This window comes from Stegodyphus dumicola, chromosome 1 (assembly GCF_044657685.1).
Source record: "Stegodyphus dumicola isolate Sdum_Otavi_A_Nest chromosome 1, ASM4465768v1".
In the NCBI taxonomy this organism is placed as follows: Eukaryota; Metazoa; Arthropoda; class Arachnida; order Araneae; family Eresidae; genus Stegodyphus; species Stegodyphus dumicola.
In genome coordinates, this window is record NC_140768.1 from 116,171,419 (window position 1) to 116,194,483 (window position 23,065).

The following is a 23,065-nucleotide window of genomic DNA, read 5'->3' on the forward strand; positions in this document are numbered from 1 at the left end:
GAACGAAGATACCAGCTATAAACAGAAATATTAAAATGTATTTAATATATTTTGATTATAGTTATATTAAATAACCTATTTTAAGTCCTTTTTTTTTCACATCTGGAAAGAAAACCACATGACATTGTGATATTTTTTGACATAGTTGTCATATTACATAAAAAAAAGAAAATTAATACTTACGTGTGAAAAATAATGCCCGGAATTTTTTTCGAGAATCTATTTGTGCATCCATATGCAATACAAGCTGACATGCTTCAAAAAGAAAAGAAAAAAATGTTCACGGTGATAACAGGAAGATGGCCGCGAAGCTTGACCGTTTGATTTGAACCTTCCCTCCTTCTATTCTAACCTCCTTGTTACATTCAATGCAAAAATCTATGTTGATCTGAGGAGAGAAAACTTCAGTGACGTCACAGCCAATAGACAGCGAGAACGTATTTTCGTTTGTTTACCCTAACCTGTTCTTTCTACGGACCTTGGTGTAGACGGGCCGTTTATCAGTCAAGTATTTACATTTTCGCCAGCGGGCAAAAAGACGCAAGTTAAATTCAAAACACTGAGGTTAAGTTCGTGAATGTGCACTGTTGTTAAGCGTTGTTGCATTTAATAGTTTTTGTAAATGGAGTGGACCCCCAACAAAGATACATACCTTAAACCTCTGAAAGACCCTGTATTAGCAGAATCAGGTTTTGAACGAGTTAAAAGGATGTATAAGCCAAAGTAGGTATCAAACTGCAACAAGAAATAGAAATAGAATTATGGATTAGATATTTACCAAAATAAAAGGAGGCTCTGATTTTTTTTTTGAAGTGACACATATTCCACGGACATTTTTTTTCTTTTATGTACGTCTGCTGAGCACCGGCTGAATGCAAATATTTCCATATTGTAAGGCTAGGAAGCACTTCCGCAGAGAACCCGGTAAATGTAAACATCGCCAACTTTGGCGATAATAGTTAAAACCTGGTAACCCAGCAGATTTATCCTATTCGCTTGTTCGAAGTTTGCACCCATTCCTCTTGCGTTCATTTTGTTGAATTATCACTATTGTTCGCATTTGCAGATTTATATTATTCTTCTCTTATTTATTATTATTTTTTCTGAATTTTTTAACAATGAATAGATAGAAATATTTTCGTAGATAGATGCCGGTTCTCTTCGGGATGAAAGGAAGAAAATACGGCGGGAGGGGTGAATGCTAATTTGTAACACGGCTGTTCACGTTGTGTTCTTAATTATTAACAGCTCTAAGAACCATGAGTAGAATCATGAGGTTTCCAACCTCTAAAATAATTTGTTTCCATAGGCCGCAAAAATGTGCATGTGCATTTTAAATAAATAAATAATGCTTTTATTTTTATTATTAGTTATTGTCATCTAAAATTATGAGAATAAGTCAATTTTCATGGCGTAAAATTTTAACAAGATAATGTTAATGCTTTTCTAAAAATAACCTTTCAGAGGATGGCAGGTGTGACATAAATAGATGATTAAATTGAAATCAAAAATATTATTGATTATCTAAGATGACAGAATAGTTTGATGCATCACCATGTCATCAAAATTAGCAAACCACTGCTGGTGTAAGGCATATATTGTTTTCTGTGTTAACTGGAATTTAAGACAATTTTTTTTTCGTTTATCGCGTTTAACCAGTTAATTTCAGTACATTAATACTAATTTATACTTTTAAATAAATATATCATGTTTAACTGGTTAGTTTTACATCTACATGCTTATTATCTGTGAATTTTTACTCCCACATGCTTAATACAGTCAAAAGTCGTTAATCCGGACTCGTCAGGACTTCGGCTATTCCGGATTATTGATTTTTCCGGATTATAGATCATCAGTTTAAATTTCATAAGATGGCATGCAGAAATTCTAAAATTAAAAATATGAAACCGTAATTTAGGAAATAAAGAACAATTATGATCTAAAGGGTATCAAAATTTACAAAAAAAAAAAAAAAAAAAGCCTAATATTTATTTGGTTGATCTTTACATTATGGTAACTTGGCGATTTTTTGGCGAAAATTTGGCAACCAACTCTCCTACAGCAACCCTCTATTTTTTTTTCCCCGCCGCCATTTTGCCTTCACGAAGTAAAGACATGTTTCTTTTCTTCTTATCTAATGAACACTTCTTCCAACAATCTACTAGCAGAATTACACTTATGCTAAAAATTTTATCAAACAAAATTGCTTAATCATGACAAATATTCACTGCAAAATTGGGAAAAAGTGCACAATACCATACTCCTTACGCGTTTTTCAAAATAACACATACACATAAACCATGTACACGCCGACTTATTTTTACTTAAAAAAACATCCCAGAATTGCACAAAAATGGCATTGCGCACACTCTTCACTACATCCATGTACACTGCTTTTTTCTCATAAATTAGAAAAATTTCACGAAAATACATGACAATTTTCTCAATCTTTAAACCCGGTAAAAAGAACATATATGAAATTACCTGATCGCGAAAAAGTATTTACCCTTTACAAATATCAACATTTCCACATATAAAATAAATAAAATATCCAAAAACTTTTACCTCTAAATCATCTATTACATTATACACGTCACCAACGAATTCATACCGCAAGTATTACAAATACTTAGTATCAAATATTTAAATTATTTCCATGCACGTTTATTTCAACTTAAACGTATACCAAATTCCTACAAACATAAAATTCACAAAATAACTATCATTTCATTAAAATATAATTAAACTCAAAAACACTACTTAAAATATAAATGAGCACATACATTAAATTAATAAAAATTACCTTACAATCTGAGTACTGCTCACATTATTATCAAAGTCCCAGGTAGTAACCTTTATCGCCTCCAAAATGTCGCCAAACTACCAGTTACTATATTGTAAAGATCAACCATTTATTTGTTTACTTTATTAAACATTTCTTTCAATGTAAGTTGTTTAAGTTGCTTCATTTTATGTGATAATACTTTCTCTTTAATTCTATAAACAGACATAATTTCTTGTTCAGTTACAAAGTCCCGCTGTTCAAGTCCCGTTAATTGCTGTGCCGAGAATACCGACTAACTTGTCAGTCGAAATTTTTTCGTTTTCACTAACCTCTCTGTCACATTCTTCATGCCTTTATCCATTTTTTGTAGCAATTCCACTTTTTGTTTGTTTGACATCGAAACATACTTTCGTTTTGTAGATCTTTTGGAAGTTCCAGCATCGGAGATTCTATTTGACATAATCGAAAGTTCAAGTTTACTTTTATAAAATTGCTCTTACAGTCTGCAAAAAATAATAAGTGGGATCCAATTCGAAGATTAAGGAACAACGCAATCATTAACATTAACTGAAATAGATAATTTTAGCTTACACCGTCCGTTATACATTAAACGCGCAGGCGAAAATGTATTCTGCACTTGCGCACACGCATATGCGCAGTAGTCAAGGTCTTATGCGCACGCGTAAAACGTCTGTGCGCGTGTGCCAACGCGGCGCATGCGCAGAAAGTTTTTAGCTTTGAGGTCCGAATTAACGACTTTTGACTGTATATTGTTTTGTCGGCTAACTTGAATTTACATTAACAAAATATCACGTTTACGGCAAAGAATCTGTTTACAGTTCGGCTCGTCGTCGATGAACTGTGAGCTTGGCAAGTAAAACTGCAATGGCACCAACGGGTTCTCTGCGGATGAAAACCCTAAGGCTATTAAATTTCCTCATGAAAGTGCTTCTATGCTTTTAAAACATGCTAATTTTCGTACTTTGGATTTCCTTCCGCAAGCAAACCGTTGGCGAAAGTGCCATTTTTGTCTTCAAGCTCACCAACGGTAATGGTTTTAGCGGTATACGGTTAAATTTTGAAATCAAGCATCGTATAAGTATATAGATATTCGGAAGTATGGGTATTTGTTGTCAGAGATGTTTTACTCAAATAAATTTTATTGAACAGGAATAGAAAATTTGATGTGGTGCAGCAGCATTCTGATGCTGTAGTATTTAATTGTGAAGTTTATAGTAAAGAAACATTTCAAGTAGGAATTTATCGGTACCAGATTCAGAAATGTATGTATGTATGCGTTCATACTTGTGTAAATGTATACATGCATACATAAACACGTACGTTTGTATATACATACATTTCTGAGTCCGGTCCCAATAACAGAAGAGTGTCGAAAATACTTTTTAAAAATTGTTATTTGTATGGTATTTACTCATGTATTTTTGCTCCTCCTTCTATTAATTTAACCCCTTGAAAATTGAAGGGAAAAAGTATGTGGTGTATACTATTTCTTAAAAGATGGCTTAAAAGATAAGCCAAGCGCATTAAAAGGCACATGTAAAGACACATTATATTATGTTTTTCAAAGAACTTATCAATTTCAGCGATATTCTCTTTACGTATACAAAATAATTTTCTATACATAAATGCATTGTGCCATAAATCAGAAGTTCCCAGGTCATATGCTGAAAGAAAAAGGGAGGAATATGTGAGTAAATATGGCACTTATTTTCAAATTGCCACTTTAACAAGATTGTAGATTTAAGTATTTTTTCTAAATGATGACTATAAAAACATTATATTAAAAATAGCATTAGTAACAAAATTAGGTACTTTTTGCTATACCTGCACCCCCTTATCATAAAGTTGTAAACTTGCTAGCCACTCATTTTTTGTGAAGCTAATTTAAAAAAGGCAACAACCATTTTCAAAATGGCGTCGTACCAAAAATACTATGCAAAAGCAATCGGTCAATAAAATTTAAAAAGAAAGAAGCGTTGTTAATAAAACATTTACTTTCTCTTAAAAAAGTGCTATAGAACTGCACATGCATGCAACTTTGACATTGACACCAGCCAAAAATATGTATTGTTTTATATGCTTACTGGGTTCCCACATAACTATTTTGCCAACATAATGCTTTGCCTCCTAAATACTTTTTCCCAAGTGTGCAGATAATTAGAAATTATCCAAAATAATATATACAGGGCCTGAAAACGAAAGAAATATTAAGCTGTTTTTGAGTAAAAGTAATCTATTTTTTCATTCCATTTAAGCAAAAGCTGATTGAATAAAGAGTGAGAATGCATAATAGTTTGGTATTTACATATTATCTTATTAGCTGTTGGTAGAAATATCAGCAATGGTCACCAGTTGATAATTGTAATTGCAGATTTCTAAAGGACATGATCATCCGTAATTGGTGTTAAATCATTCCTCATGGCTACTTGAAGGATAATATGCATGTACCAATACTGTTTATAACATGCACATACACCTTTGAATTTAGCATGTCTCATTACAATGTTGTTATATTTATATACAGTCAAACGTCTTTAATCCAGCCTCGTCAGGACTTCGGCATTAGAAAATTGCAACCAGAAATTAGAAAACTGCAACCAGAAAACTATTTGATGTGCATTAGTGATACAGTCAAAAGTCGTTAATCCGGACTCGTCGGGACTTTGGCGATTACGGATTATCGATTTTTCTGGATTATAGATCATCAGTTTAAATTTCATAAGATGGCATGCAGAAATTCTAAAATTAAAAATATGAAACCGTAATTTAGGAAATAAAGAACAATTATGATCTAAAGGGTATCAAAATTTACAAAAAAAAAAAAAAAAAAAAGCCTAATATTTATTTGTTTACTTTATTAAACATTTCTTTCAATGTAAGTTGTTTAAGTTGCTTCATTTTATGTGATAATACTTTCTCTTTAATTCTATAAACAGACATAATTTCTTGTTCAGTTACAAAGTTCCGCTGTTCAAGTCCCGTTAATTGCTGTGCCGAGGATACTGACTAACTTGTCAATCGAAATTTTTTCGTTTTCACTAACCTCTCTGTCACATTCTTCATATCTTTATCCATTTTTTGCAGCAATTCCACTTTTTGCTTGTTGGACATCGAAACATACTTTCGTTTTGTAGATCCTTTGGAAGTTCCAGCATCGGAAATTCTATTTGACATAATCGAAAGTTCAAGTTTACTTTTATAAAATTGCTCTTACAGTCTGCAAAAAATAATAAGCGCGATCCAATTCGAAGATTAAGCAACAACGCAATCATTAACATTAACTGAAATAGATAATTAAATAATTTTAACTTACACCGTCCGTTATACATTAAACGCGCAGGCGAAAACATATTCTGCACTTGCGCACACGCATATGCGCAGTAGTCAAGGTCTTATGTGCATGCGTAAAACGCGGCACATGCGCAGAAAGTTTTTAGCTTTGAGGTCTGGATTATAGATCATTCCGGATTATGGGTGTCCGAATTAACGACTTTTGACTGTATTTATAATGACGAGGAATTTGATTTAAATCATATCAAAGACGGATTACATCGAGATGAAATACTACATTTAGTAAGGAATTATAAGCCGAATAAAATAAAATCATCTGCCCTGAAGATAAGTATAGTGCTAACAGATCAACTTCCAGTTCATTGCGTGCCGCAACGTTCCCCCCCTCCTCGCAGAGCAGTGTGAAATTTACAAACAGATTTCGGAATGGTTAGAGAAACAAAGGATATGCCTTTAACTATTTTTTGCAGCAATTCCTCTTTTTGTTTGATGGACATCGAAACATGCTTTTGCTTTGTAGATCCTTTGGCAGCTCCAGAATCGGAAACTCTTTTTGACATAATCGAAAGTTCAAGCTTACTTTTATAAAATTGCTCTAACAGTCTGCAAAAAATAATAAGCCGGATCCAATTAGAAATTAGAAGATTAAGGATCAACGCAATCTGCAACATTAACTGAAATAGATAATTTTAGCTTAGCTTTTACCGTCCATTATACATTCAATGTGCATGCGTCAAAATATTATGGGCATGCTTAAATGCATATGCACATGTGTAAATGCATTATGCGTTTACGCATGCGCAGGAAGTTTGTAGCTTTGAGGTACGGATTATAGATCATTCTGGATTATGGATGTCTGGATTAAAGACTTTTGACTGTACATCACTATACAAATAGTTTTCATAACAAATTTAATTAAGATGATAGGGAAAAAACAAAGCATTATGACCTTTGGTTTCGTAGCTATTTAATGTTATTGTCATAGTGATGAAGTGACTGTATGTCACTTTAAATCTTTTTTCTTTAAAAATATTAAGATTTATATGCTGTAAAGGTACTTGGCTGTTATGGTACATAATGATACTTATCTTTTTAACATTATAAGTTTTTGCATCTTGCTGTGGGATTTAAGTATTATTGGAATAAGCCATCAAATTTGCTTTGTTTTTAAATCTCCTGCTATTGAAGAATGAGAAAGTACAGTGCACACATGTACAAGCATGCTTTATTCTTTTTCTTAATCTTTGTTTTCAGAAATGTGAATAATCTATAATATGGGAAAATTAGCATAAGATCTGTGGTTTCTTTGCAAATATGTACAATATTTTTTTTATTACCAGAGGTAGTGCGAGTCTCAATCCTCAATTTTCTGTCTATATCACTTTTCAAATAAAAGTATTTTGCCGTCAAATGTTATTACCATCTCTCTCTCTCTCTCTTTTTTTTTTTTAAAGAAATTATATAAGCAATATAAAAAGTATGTATGGAAAAAAAATAAACTGTTAAAAAATGAACCACAAAATACTATATGAAATTCACTAAAGACTAATTAAAAAGTAATTGATCAAAGTTCTGTTACAGTATCCATACTATAATGCAGTGGCAAACCTACAACTAACGAGATTCAAGTGAAAATCTCTTTGGGGCTCCTTTCATGGCTCATTGTTGGTTGTAATCAACTTTGAAACACTTCTTTCCCAGAAGCAACTGAAATGACACTGTCAAAAAGTCTTTATTGACAAATATAGGTTAGGACCTAACTTTAAAACTTTAACATTTGCAATGCAGACCACATTTTAGCTTCATCCATTTCAACTTTTCTGCTTGAAGTTGACGTCTTAACCGTTTAATTTCTGATAAAATTTCATTTTCTTCTATCTCATTTGAAGCTTCTTAGAGGCTTGAAATCATTTTTCAATTTCTGTTTTGATAAGGTGCAGTGACTGAACGGCTGCAAATTTTTTATATATTTTTTGCACCAAACATCACATATATAAGCACATATATGTGGCACATTTTTATCTTCCCAGAATAGAAAATTACTTTTTTATGTTCCGACATCTGAGTTTATATACTTATTTTAAGAGCTTCCCAAACTATTGATATTTATCATAAGTTGGCAAACGTTATCAACATAATCAATGTATCAAAAGAAAACATACTTTATCGATTTAAAATACAAATTTGGATTATTAAATAAGGATTAAGTGATACATTAAAAAATAAAACAAACACATTTTTTGCAAAAGCCTTCTGCAGTTTTTACCCACTGGACTTCCCTTGTACATAGCAATTTGTTTTTGCTTTAAAAAACATCAGAAAATGTCACAAACTCAGCATCGTGTGCAAGCTTGGCATTGCTCAATGACTATCTGCTAAAGAGTTCTCATCATTGTTCCTTTTAGTGATTTTTGCCATAAAATACTGTATTCTTACAGAAATTTTACTGCAGTTTCATTCACTGTTGGCAAATTCCACAAGTGCTTATTTTAAAATTGAGTTTAAGGTAAAATATATCAAGAATTATTTATAAAAACTGTTAGAACTTCAAATACAAAAGGATGTATACAAAAATGGCAATGTTGCTTGACTGAAGGATTCTGTAAGCATGGATGCCACTGTCTGACACATTTCGAAAGTTAGGCGACGTCTACTAAGGTGGTTATGATAATCTATGATAACCCCAAAATTTTTAAGGTAGCAAAAAGTAGCACTGTAGAGACATTAGGTATTTTTTTGAAAGCAGACAAGATGAAAAATTAGCAACCACCTTCGCCGGGAATCGAACCACGGACCTCTGGAATACCGGCCCAGCGTGCAGAACCACTACACCACGAAGGACGCTAGGAAAGTGGGAGAAATACCTTATAGCACAAGGAAATGAAATAGCAGAAAATTTCCAAAATTGAAATGCCATAAATTATAGTAGTGCAAGTTTTTTGAAAGTAGCAAATTTTTGAAAACTTAGAAGATTTGGGCAACATTGTGGACCAGTCAATATGCTGCACACATTCATTTTAATTAATTTAATGGTTTTGTACAACTAGTATATTAAGTTTCTATTTTGTTTAAATCTGTAAAAAAATAGAAAGCATGTAATTAAATTTACAGTAGTAGTTATTTTACATAAAAAGAAAAACGAGCAAAGTTGGATACTGGAATTTATCTGTGACAAACTTGTTTTGCCTTGTAATGGCTATACTCTTTGTAATTGTTTTTGTATAATTTTCAGTGACTTTGGATCATTAAGCCCTGAACTGTATTTTGTTGTAAAATCTACTGCTGCAACCGTTATCTGTACTGGTGTTTTAGGAGGCTTTATCAATATGCAAATAGCAAAGAACGATTTCTTTCGGAGAAATGTTGCTTCCACATTTGAAAGTCAGTATTTAGCGAAGGTAAGTTAAAATTTTTTACTTATATATTTGTGTAACTAGCTTGGTGCAGTCTCACAAATTGGTAAAGTTGCTTATCAGATGCAAGCTGGCAATTTTCGTGGTGGTGGTGGGTGGACTTTGCAAAATTGGTCGATATTTATCGGCAAACAATTATCAACATATCAAAAGTAAACTATTTTAGCAATTTAAAATAGAAATTTCAATTATTAATAGGGATTATATGATCTTCTATTAAAAGTAATGAAAAATCTGTGTCTATGTGTGCATGTATTTTTCTTGCATAGTGAAAAAAAGGTGGTACTCAGAGCCACCAAATTTTGAGCATATGTAGTCTGCATCTGAACATACATACACTGAAGCCTTGAATTTGTGTTTTATTTATTTTATATCTTGTATGAATGTAATGAACTTTTGATTAAAATCTTAGTGATATGAAAATTACGTGTTACTATTTGGCAAAGTGTAAGATATTAGTATTTCAGATTTAATCAGGAAACTGAGCAGTATAAAAGAAATGTGCTGCCATTTGGCAAAGTGGAAGATATTTGTCATTTGATTTAGTGAGAAAACTTAATGATTTAAAAGAAATGTGTTGCATTTGCCCAAATTAAAATATTTAAATCTTCCATTCAGCAGTGTTTTGTTGTTCAACAAAGCATGTTTTCCTTTCAGATTTCTCTGTTAATAATAATCTAAGTGATTTAAAAGCCATAAATGCAGATTCATTTAAATTATTATTAATTACTAGCTGGACCAATGTAATGACATTAATCGTATTCATTGATTTCATTGTATAGTTTTTTTCTTTTTATAATAACTACTTTAGGTGGGTAGTTGTTTGAGCTGCTAGTGCATTAAAGAATAAAATACATTTTTCATCAAATTCCCGTCTAGATTTTCTATGTTTTTATTTTGCCTATGTGCACAGTGATCTGTTTTTGCTTGAAAAAAAAAAAAAAAATCGGAGAATTACACAAATTTGAGTCTGCATATCAACTATCTACCAGATAATCCCATTATTGCATACAGGACTTTCAGTCTTATTTGCAGTAAAATCTATTCACATACACCCCTGCAACACAGATGTTATCAACTTTTGTTCCAAATATGCAGTTTTAAGAATGACAAACAGCATTAAAAAACAGATAATGTATGTCAAAGAGTGAAATATTCCACAATACCTTTTGTTCGGTTTAAACAAAAGGGGTAACACTGGTCGTTAAAACTGAAGAATTGTCATGCTATGCGGTTGCCCAAACAATTGTTATGTGCGAGGTTGCCTCAGTTTGAGAAACCATCAATCTTCTGATTTTTATTCTATCCAATTGAAATGCAAGAGTGATGCATAAATAAATTGATATATATATGTACTTATTGCAACCACCTTGGTAGAAATTGACAATTAGATTTTTTTTTTTTTTTTCCTTTGCTTCAGTTTTACAGTAAAGCTTTTGGAATTCGTCAGCAATGGAAAAATGCAAGTATTGACTGCAAAATTGCTAAAGAGAATAATGATAAGATGTCTTTGGTAGAGAGCCAAAAGTTTTTGTAATTGTCTCACCTTTTAAGTAAAAACAGAACACAGTGTGAATAGAGAGAACAGCACTAAAAAATTTAAAATGGATTTCATGAAAAAAGGTTGAGTTTTATTTTTTAATCTGTCATATAATTTTTATTTGATAATTAAAATTTATATTAATTTTTTGATACATTGATAATGTTTGCTGACTATATAGAAATATTGATAGTTTAGGAATATTAAAAAAAGGGGGGGGAATCAACAACTTGCACCCAGTTAGTAATTTTTATCTTTTCATCTTTAAAAAATCACCAGATTGCTCCAAAGTGGTTGTGTAAACGTGTAAGTATCGATAAAACATTCAGCTGATCTTTGGAATGTGATCACAAGTGATTTGGCACTTTTGTACCATAAAAACTGCTAGTTGAGAGCTTGAAGATGATCAGTAATAATTTGAAAATTTCAAGTTTTATACACAACAGCCTATGCAAAATAAGTTCCATGTTTTAAGTGACTAAGAAATTTATTTTCAACCACTTTTATTAACTAAATAAAATGCACCCTATAATTTAAATTATATTTAATTTTTAAAATTTTGTATTATTAATTTCATAGTTTTTTTTTCTTTTAAGATTTCATAGTTATTAGAGATAGTTAGTAGAGAACAAAATAGAATGTTGTGTTTTTTAACCTAACATATTTTACAGTTTATTTAATAATTTTATATGTACATGTGATGTACCAGCTTTAGTCGTAGCTTAAATTATCAGACAATAGTTTTAAAAAATAGGATCCATTTATTATTATTCAGGAGAAATAGCAGTTACAAAATCAGATATCTGGAGTAAATAAAAAAGAATTACTAATAACTTTTTGTATGAAGTTTACTGCATCGTGACATTTAAGAAAAAGCCCCGATATTCCTTTTGCGAGTCCTTTTATAGCCTCTGGAAAGGCGGAGCTTCCAAGAAATGATGTCAGCCTCGTCAGCGAATCCAGTTCGCTTTAAATATTTTTAGAACATTCTATAACTGTACGTGTAGAAAAGGTAGGAAAAACAACTTGACTACGGGGCTGTGGACTTAATTCCACATACTTTCAAATAAGAGAACGTCACCATTAAAAATGAATAGAACATACAGTTAGAAAATTAAGTGTAATTTTGACTATGGAATTTTATTATTACAAATATATATATTTCATCCTTCAAAAGGGATATATGGAGAAATAAATATTTACAAATATCTGTAGAATAAATAAATATATTGTTTTCATTATTCTGAAATCAAAGATTCACCATAACTTCTTGCATTTGTGTTCAGAATGATTTATGTTAAAAATAATTTAAATGCTACATATATAAATTTGTTCTAGAGGAAACAGATTTCTATATAATAAACACAGGAATATTTGTTTCACTATTTCAGCGACAATTTTAACCAGTATTCATTTTGAAACATGTAGCACATATCTTTTACAATTTTTCACTATTTAAAGGTAAACATTTTTTTTTCTTTGTTTTTGTTTGGTGCTAAAATATACTTAAAAACAAATTGGAAAAATTCTAAAATAATTTGGCTCAAAATCAGAACAGGAAAAAAATGACATTTTCCCAAAAAGGTGAGTAATTTTTTCTGCAATTTCAACAGATAGGCATACATTTTAGCACTTACTTTTTCATCTCTGTTTGAAAAGTAAAACATTTTTATTGACCTGAAGCAGTAAGAAAATGGAAAAATGTAATTTGGCAGGGAATCAAAGCAAGGAGGGGAAGAGAGAGAAAGAAAAAAAAAAAAAAAAAATGGGTTGACATTGGAATCAAATTTTTGTTAAGTAACTATAAACTAAAGTTTCACCAGTGCTGCATTATGGGTCCTTGAAAAGATGAGTGTGCTGGGACTTTTACAGAAACCACTCTTGGAAATGAAATGTAAATCAATTAACTTGGGGCTCTATTCTCACGGGTCTCCTATGCTAGTGCCCAATGGGCTCATCCATTAACCCTCCGACTGCTCAATTTGTGGACCAAAATCGCTTCCAAAAGTGTGGGTTTTTTTTCCTATTTTAAATTTATATATATTGGAGAATATAAAAATGCACTTTTTCTTTCTAGAAAATATTTTTTATATAGATTTTTATCATGAGAAACTAAGTTGCCAGAAAAACCAATTTCAGATGTTATCACCCCCCCCAAATTTTTTTTTTTTTAATAAATTTCAGTCAAATTACAGTTAATTTCTATTTATTGCATAATATAAAAAAGTAAAATATATAAAATTTAAGAAAATATAAAGCGCTGAGGGAAAAATATCTTAGAAATGCAATTTAGTAGAGTTCAAACAGGGTTCAAGGCAAAGTCCAACTTCACAGTCTTTGCACCAGATTCGATAAATCTAATTAATAATTCAATAATTTAATTAAATAATCAAGATAATCTCGGAATGTTTACCATCAGCCATTTCTGTAAGAAAAATGTGGCAAAAAGTGAAGTTTTAATAGTAATACCATGTGCCTTCAAATGCCGCAATGTAGTGGACAACTAACGATATCTGTTGACCAAAACATTAACTAAACGTCTAATACTGTATATAATTTATTTCAATGGTTAAACAGGGAAAAACGGGATGCGCTCCTCAATAAAGGAAGAAAAACATATGCCCACAGAAATCACGGGATGAGCAAATTTTGCTACATTTGAGTTGCTTGTGGAAATCGCGGAATAATCAGCCAGAGGGTTAAGACAGCCTTGAGCTTCACCAGACATCATTCTTCACAATATTTAGGAATTGTTTTTATCCTCAACTACATATCATTTAATTGTACATAGTCTGGAACACATAAATATTATTAAATCTTCCATTAAAAATAAATTCGCAAATGATAAAAATATAAATTAAGTATGCAGCTATTAATTTTTTGTTTCTTATTGACTCCTGTTGAAATACTAGACTATGGTAGAACCTTGTTTCACAAACGCCTTGGATCAGGAACAGATTTTTCAAATGAAAAGGGTCTTGTATGACAAACAATGTCTCGAGATATAAACAGTGAGCCAGAAATAATTGATACTTCAGTATGCATTTAATTCAGGGAAGGAAATGTCATTTGAAGAAAAAGATGAAAAGATGTTCCTTCTTAACTAATATGTGAAATTTGTGCTGAATGGGGTAAGCTGCAAAAGTTTGTAGAACATTATCACTTTAAGCTGTAGCATAAGGATTTCCAATGACAATGCCATGTTTTGCTTTAGGAGCGTTTCAAAAGATAGAAATAAATCACAGTGGCAAATTTTTAATGTGTCAAAGCCTCAGCGATTCTCAGATGAGAAGTTAGGTGTGGTGTCAAGAGAAAAATAAAATCCAGAGACACAATAGCTACCTGACACTTTTTGCAGTGTAGGTTTTCCGTTTCAAACAATGCCATTTTGCACCTTTGGCTTCTTCACCATTTTCTCCTTACACTGTTAACTTCCCTTCATAGAGATATGGTAAAATTTAATTTGATTTTTCTTACTTTTATGTAATTAATACTGTGTTATATGTTAATAATGCACATATTATTAATATTATGTTAGATTTAATGAATTCTATTGGTTTTGCATTATGAACTTGTATATAAAGTACTCTTTTTCTAAGGTTTTTCTAAGATTTGTATATAAAGTACTCTTTTTCTCTCTTTCTATATTTTCTTTCATTTGGAATCTAGGAACAGATAAATTTATTTTATATTAGTTTCTATGGGGAAAATTATTTTAATTTACAAATATTTCAGATGACAAATTATCTTCAGGAATGAATTAAGTTTGTGAACTAAGGTTACTCTGTAATATAAACAAAAATGCTTTTTTTTTTTTTTTTTTTTTTTTTTTTTACTTTTTTGGAATGTGTTATTTTTGTTTTGAATGCTGATTGACATACATAACCAAATGAACTTATTCTCCAAATTAAACTGTTTAAAAATACAGGTAAATTGTTACTACAGTATGAAGTTTAAGTCCAAAATCTAGACGTTTAGGATTTAATATCCAGGCCAACAATCCAATAAGTAAATATATAAATAAAATTAAAATAATAAAAAAAAAATACCTCTCGGCTTACACAGTCTTGGAATGGAGACAACTCTGCCGAGGAGCCAGTTGTACCATAAATGTCACTACTCCCTCTCTAACTGAGATTCCAGCAGGTCACTTTCAAATGCCTGTTGGCTAGGAAGTCTTACTGGGAATGACAATGAATTGATTGACATATTGATGTTGGCCAGGATCTTACTTTCCAAGTTTGAGTGGTTGTGAGGGGATTTTTCTATCTGACCTAGATACTAAATGAAGCCTCAATGTTGCAATATCTGCATCTTATAAATTTAAACTCATGATCTAAAATCGGGAAACACAGAAGTCTGTTCGAATCTAAATCTCAGACTTTCTACTCAAATATTTTTTTGCTAATTGTAATACAGGTTATTCTTTTTCCTTTGCTTTTTCTTGGTTTTCTTAATTGCTGTTGGATTAATTATTAACATCATCTCTCGTATAATCACAATTTGTGGGAAGCCAAGTTCAAGTACAAAATCACAGTCTAATTGTAGAATTATAATCAAGAAAATATATCTTTCCATGAATAGTTGGAGAACTTTGGAATTTCATTTGCAAAGCCATAACATTGGAGGCTTAAGGAAAAAAATATTAAAAATGCAAAAGTTTTATTTACACATATAGATTGAAATTAAATTAATCTATAAATGAGGACTGCAGTATGATATTTGTTAATTATCGATAGTTGTTTTAAAAGATGTAGTTATCATATAATTGATGTCCTGCTTTTTTTTAAATTATATAACTAGAGATTAATCAGAGATTTATGATATAAAACTAATCATAATCACATGTTTTTTTAATTGTAAATGAAATTCATTGAGATATCTTGTTAATCAAAGTTTATTCAGAAGATATTTGTATATATTTTAAAAAATGAATAAATACGAAGTAAAAAGCAGTTCAAAATATAATCCATCTGCATGCTGAAAGCCACAAAAAGTGGTGGTAGTAGTGTAAAATAAATTAAAAAATAAGTTTAAAATCCATCCATCTCATCTTCAATTCAGAACAAACCATAAGCAAAAAACAGAAAAACAGAAGCACAGTAGCAAAGTGCATGATTGTTGGTGCAAAAATTCCAAAAGCAAAATTGAAAAAAAAAAAAAAAAAAAAAAAAATAAATAAATAAAAATAACATCTCACAGGCTGGGTGCAGTGAAAGAAGTAAATGCATCAGCCTGTTTCTGATTCAATAAAGACACAGATTAAAGTTGAATACTTAAAATAATCTCGGAAAATCCATCAAAGTAACCTGTGTATGACAATGTCATGTCTTGCCGACTGAGTTAGCATATATTATTTTTTTGATACTATTCGGTTTCGAGGGCCAAAAAAATCGCCAAATTATTGTTGCTGCCAATGCTGCCAAAAAGAATTATGGCAACCTTAATAATTGCGACAAGAAAGGAAGTATAATTGTAAATAACTACCTAAGATTGATGTTTTAATTTAGATGAAAGGTTAATTTTATATAATACATTTTTATTATTAAATTTATATGAAAAAGGCTAAACATGACTGAATCAAAGCATAAGAGTAAATAACTATTTCAGATCATTATTATAATTTATATAAAAATTGCTAAACATAACTGAATGGATGCCTGCATTGCTGTTTCGCTACCGACTTATCGCTAAAGCATAATTTCATCTCGTTGGTTGTTCAAACATAATTTTCTATAATGAATGATGCCTTTTCCTTGAAAATATTCTCAGGAAAGTGCAGAATCGCTCAGTTATTTGTTTGCCGCTTTTTGCAAGGGTAAAAACAATTGGATTTTTGTCAATTTTCTTTTACTTTTTAAGTGAAAATAGATCGATGTGTACATAGATAAAGTCAAGGGTGTGCGCAGTGCCATTTTTGTGCAATTCTAGGATTTTATTTAAGTGAAAATAGGTTTATGTGCACATGGATACCAAGTATGTGCAATTCTTAAAAACGCGTCAAGCAGTGGGTGATTCTGCACTTTACCCAAAATTCTATTGCAAATTACCAAAATTCTATTGTCATGGGCAATTCAAAAGTTGTTAAATCCATAGGATATCAAAAAAGGATTTAAAAATTAAACTAGTATTTCAATGGCATCTTAAGAAATATAGAACTATATAAACTTACGCAATCTGAAATCAATGCGTACGCTAGATTTGGTGCGCTGTTAAATGGGCGCGTTTGCTAGATTTGGAGCTTTTGCGTATATATTTTCGCTGCAATTTTCTTACGGCCCTCAAAACAGAATAGTACCTTTTTTTTCCCCATGTGTTGGATTGCTTGTGTTTACATGGTTTGTTTTTCAACTTGGTTCTGCTCAAAATAATTTTTTGTAAAAAAAATGTTTAATCTTTCATTGCACCAACTCCGTTAATAGTGCAGCAAAAGATACAAATTTCTTTTTTCCATTTGATTTTGGCGGTTTTTGCACCTTTTTATACAGTTTGCCATTGTGCATCTGTTTTTTGGTATTTTCAAATGATTTGTTCCAAATTGATGGATTTTAAATTTATTTTGTATTATATATATATAACCTTTATATATTTAAAAAATTTTTCTAATACAATAAGCAAAATTATAAAGCATTTTATGAATACAATAAGCAATGATAAATGATTTACACTGTTGTCAAAACTTAAGCAACAATGCAAATTTTAATCAGATAACCATGCAGTTGCAGAAAAGGGGTTCTTGCTATCGGTACAATGAACTTGCAATTCAGTAGAAAGGTCGTGCATATGCTAAAGTCCGGAAAGAAACATCACAGGCTACGTGATCGTACGCAAACGCGTACACTTGAGACTACCATAAAAGGAACAACGAAGACGCAATTAAAGACATTCGCTGCAAGTCCAAGTGAAATCTTTCATGAAATATGGCTAGAAGAAATCATCTGGATGACTTCACGAGTGGAAGAATGATCAAAAAGCTGGAGAAGGGGCATAGTGTGAACAGTGTGGCTGAAGATTTCGAAGTCAACAAAAGTGTCGTTTCGCGGACTTGGAAAGCCTTCCAAACCATAGGTACAGCTATTAGAAAGGTTGGTGTTGGCCATTCCAGGACAACAACTGCAGCAGGTAACCGATATATCATCCTACAGGTGAAAAGAACCCAAAACCAGTAAGCAAGCTCCACAGCTCAGCAACTGTGTACAGCAACCGGCGACAATTGTCGTGGTTTACTGTGTCCAGACACCTTCACAAAGATGGCCTATTCGCCCGCCGTCCTGAACGCTGCATCCCTTTGAAAGTTGGCCATCGGCGCCACCGTTTAGAGTGGTGCAAGGAGCGCAAAAACTAGGCATCTCATCAATGGATTTGTATCCTCCTTAAGGATGAGAGTCGCTTTAGTGCCCCAAGCGATTGTCAACGCCAACTTATTTGGAGAGAGGTAAGGACGCTGTTTAATCTCAGTAACATCACGGAAAGAGGCCATTATGGTGTCCTGGAGATCTCATCTGTGGAGGCATTATGCTGAACGGGCTGACAGAGCTCCACGTTTTCGACAGAAGTTCTGTAACCGGAGATTGCTATTATCAGGAGGTGATCCTTCCCTGTGTGCGTCTGTTACGGGGTGCAATTGGACCAGACTTTGTTTTTATGGATGACAATGCACGGCCATACCTGACTCCTGCTGTTCAAAAGCTATTGAAAAGTGAAGTTATCACTCGAATGGATTGGCCAGCGTACTCCCCTGATTTAAATCCCATAGAACATGTATGGGATGCTTTGGGGAGATGCCTTGAGGCACGATTACATCCTCTGGCGAACACCCAACAACTGAAACAGATGCTGATTGAGGAATGGGCACTCTCACCTCAAGATCTGTTGGACAATCTGGTGCTGAGTGTGGGGAGACGGTGAGAAGCAACCATTGCAGTAAGGGGAGGGCATATCCAATACTAAGGAACATATGCTTGTTGTTCTTCCTCTTATACAGACAATCATGTCTAACCATGAGTTCAATAAAGCCTGTTTTTGTTTAATTCCATACTGTATGCGTAGTATTCATTTTTGCGCAATTATGCTTTTGTCATCGTTTAAATACAAAATGCTGTCTCTTATTTCTGAATTTCATGTCTCTCAGATGATATCTCGTGGATTTATGTCAAAAAGAACACCTGTTGCTTAACGTTTGCACACCAGTGTATTAAGCATAAACAATGATAAATGATTTGGAAATATTAAACCAGTTTTATTTTATATACTTTAATTTTTTATTAAATTAATTTACTTGTAACCACTTCTGTTTGAAATTAAGGCAGTATTGAGGATCAGAGTATTATAATGCCTAAATGACTTTAAGTTTAAATGTCAAATTCTTTAAAAAAAGAAAAAGAATTCATTTTATGTTTGGGTATTTTACTGCTTACAAGAACTCTGTTTTGATTTTCCATGACACTGGAAAACTGAAAATTGGCTTGATTTTGATCAACCTCTTAAGAAAGAGCAAAATTAACTTAAGTATAATCTGTTTTAATTTAGCTTATTAGCTTTTGTTGTTTTTGGCTTAATGTTTAATGATTTTCCCATTATTTTATTTTAATTTTTATTTCTATGTAAATATTATTACTTATTGACTTTTTTATTTCGAGATCATTTGCCATTATTATTATGCTTTATAATTTGTGCTTATTGCAAATTTGAAAAGTTTAAAAGATTACAAAGGTTAAATATTGTTCTTTAAATCATTGCTGTAAATATTCACAGCTATTATTTTTATTTGAATGACTAAATTAATTTGATTATTAATTTTAGGTTACTTTTTCTTCTTATATTTATATATTATCATGGTTTTAATGTATTTTCGGATGCGAAATAAGTTTGTTATTAATATGCAATATTTGCTCCACAAAAATAAATTTTGTCTAATATTGAGAAATTAATATGAAATAAGTTCAGTTACAGTTAGAATATAGAAAATAATTTTTTCCTTCTTCTTTTCCTTTCTTTTTTTTGGGGGGGGGGTAGGGGTTAATTTTGTTAATGGCGTTCAGAAATATTAAACTGTGACCAGACAGCAGTTATTCAAAATATCTATTAGACTTCAAAGCCTGTGATTTGATACTTTTCATTCACTAAAGATAGTATAAAAATGTGTAATCTCAAAATATTTTGTAGAATTTTGTTTAAATTAAATTTGTTGCAGATTTTCAACAGTTTATATTGAAGATTAACTTAATATCTATTACTGTTATGTTAATTTTTATGAGATTTCATAATATGCAATATCTGGTGTGGATAAAAGTTGTTCAAGTGTTGTTTTGTAACTTAACCAGATTTATTAGAAATGAATAGATTTATATTTTATGTAGAGGAAACTAACAGACAGTATGACGTTAGCTGGTATTACCGGAGCTATAAGAAATGGCATAAAATATGGATCTTTTACATCATTATATCTGTAAGTAAATTTCACTTTAATGTTTTTGTATTTTATAAAAGTGATTTATGATAGAAATTTAAAATTTATAATTTTTATGTTGTTGTTCATTTAGGAAATGCATATATTGCAGGTAACATAGTAAAACTTCTTAAGTATGTGTATCTCCAAAACATCTTTTTCAGTTGAAAAAGGAAAAACACTTTTTAATAAATTTTTGTGTTGATCCAGTATTATTACTGTTTTGATTCGAAATCAGACTTCATTTTATATCCAATTTATTTCACTTTACGAACACATACAGATAAATGCGATTATTTACATGGTTAGTATAATGATCCGTACATCTTAATGACGAAAAGCATTCAGCATCTCAGTAATGTAACTTAACTGCTTAGAATGTGATCAAATCATTTGTACAGCTTAATGATGAGAAACAGTCAGCATCTCAGTAACGTAACTGCTTAGAATGTGATGAAATGATCCATACATCTTAATGATGAAAAACATTCAGTATTTCTGTAACTTAACTGCTGCTTGCTTAGAACGGGAATTTGTTCATCCAAAAACAAAACTGAGTGTCAGATTCAAACATCAAGCAAAATTACAAAACAAACTATTAAATAATAAGAAATGGGGAATGCTAAACTTAATAGGAGTCACAACAATTACTGTGGAATGATTGTGACTCCTTTTAATCATCTAATAAGAAAAAGAAAATTAGATGACATCCTGGTATTTGATCTTGGAAAGAGGTTGAGAATTCTATCACTCTCCTCCTCAGTCTATATACATATGAAGGAAGGTAATGGTCCAAAAATTTGATAGTGAGTTTTTAGTGAAAGAGCACAAATTAGGGTCTCCACAACTTGTTCTTTATAGCTTTAACTGTAATGTATGTTTGTCTGTGTATGCCTGTTACTATTTTTTTATTCCATGATAAGTCTTGCATAAAACTTCCAAAAATTCCTGCTTTCCTGTATTCAAGCTTTCTACATTCATATAAAGAGTTGATTAGATTTGGGGTAAAATTGTCTTAACAGAAGTGTTACTTGAAGCCCATAACAGTTTTAGTGGGCAACTAGAAGTGGTACTTTAATTGAAGCCATAACAGTTTTCTAATAATCAACATAACATATTATTGCAAATATAAGCCATTATATATTGTTGCAATTGAATGTGCATTGTTTACCAATACCAAAATATCAGGGAAATATGCATGCAGATTAAAATGAATTTAGATCAGTTAATATTATAAAAATAATGTAGAAGAAAATTAAATTATGGTATTTGTTTCAAAGTATTTATTTTCAACATATTATAAACATTTCAATTTCTTTAATGAGAAACTAATTAAATTATGCATTATTAAACTGCTCAATAAAAGTACAATTTTTAATAAAACAAATTGAAGGCAAAAACATTGGATTATGTTATTATAAATTTAGAAAAATCAGTTTTGACACATGGCCAATAATAATAATAAATTACTCAAAATTAATAAAATATTACTCTCAATTTTCTGTTCCTGACCTTTCTTTTTAATGTTAAACAAATTAGATTTTATTAACAAACAATCAACCAGAAGTGATACTTTACTTAAAGCTCTTTGATCTTTAAAGTATAGAATTGCTAGGAGATCACATGCTGACCACATTATATTTTTGAAATGCTTTTTATATAAGCATTAGGTTTCCTAAAATTTTAAGTTATATACATAGTTTTAATTGTTCTGTTTATGGTGCCATTTTATTAAATATTTAAGTTTTTCTGTATATATGTTACATATGATAGTATATATAGATAGAAAGAGAGGGAATCTATGATTTAATGTATGCTTTTTTAAGCAGATTAGGCACCATGACAGCTGCTAATTACAACAATAAAATTACAGTATGGGAACATGGAGCAACTGGAGGTAATCATTTTTATAATTTTCATAAGTGAGTTGTGATATTTCAGCCATTTATCTGTCATTATTCTCTATTTTTTGAAAAGGTTAGTTTTTTTTTCACATTTTCTGTAGAAACTCTTTTATTTCATATTCTAGTTCTGTGAAATGGATTTTTGATATAATTTGTTACAGTCAAAGAATATTAATCATTTATCATATTCTATTTTATATTAAGCATTTAAAAATCATTTTTAGATGATTTCTTTTAAATTTCTTAATTCATAGAGGGAAAAAATTAAGTAAATAAATAAATAAAAAATTGCTTGGGAATTAGCTAATTACATTGTTTGTAAATGCGCTTAAAAGTAAATTTGGGCACTAATATATTAAAGCTGGTTATCAGAGAAGCATGAAAATTGCTGGAGATCCCAGCAAAGGTACACCAGTCATTCCTGTAAAATTCTGAACCACACATCTATCAACAACTCTTACAGTAAAACATTCATCAGTTTCTTTGCAACCAAATAGCCACTGTTGCAAAATTATTCTACCCACTTTGCAAAAAAAGGCTTTCATTGATTTCTGCTGTTTTGTTAGGACCTTCAATTTTACCACAAGATTTGTGTAGAATGCTATGAATACAGACTTTTGGCCAAATATCATTTCAGATATGTTACTGTTTTGTTGACCATAT

The 23,065-nt window shown here is 31.1% G+C and overlaps 1 protein-coding gene across 9 annotated transcripts in view; it reads left to right on the plus strand.

Moving 5' to 3' along the window:
• Positions 1 to 509: 509 nt before the first annotated feature.
• The window catches only part of 140up (RPII140-upstream gene protein), a 109,204-nt gene continuing 86,648 nt past the window's right edge, over positions 510 to 23,065 (plus strand). The window contains exons 1-4 of one of the 9 annotated variants that reach the window (XM_085819675.1): positions 512 to 723; positions 9,330 to 9,495; positions 20,410 to 20,498; positions 22,325 to 22,395. In XM_085819675.1, coding sequence (XP_085675801.1) covers positions 623 to 723; positions 9,330 to 9,495; positions 20,410 to 20,498; positions 22,325 to 22,395 — 427 coding nt within the window. In that variant the 5' untranslated portion in view covers positions 512 to 622. Of the gene's footprint in view, positions 724 to 9,329; positions 9,496 to 20,409; positions 20,499 to 22,324; positions 22,396 to 23,065 lie in introns of all 9 variants that reach the window. The other 8 variants (XM_085819679.1, XM_085819680.1, XM_085819683.1 and 5 more) reach the window with 8 other exon arrangements.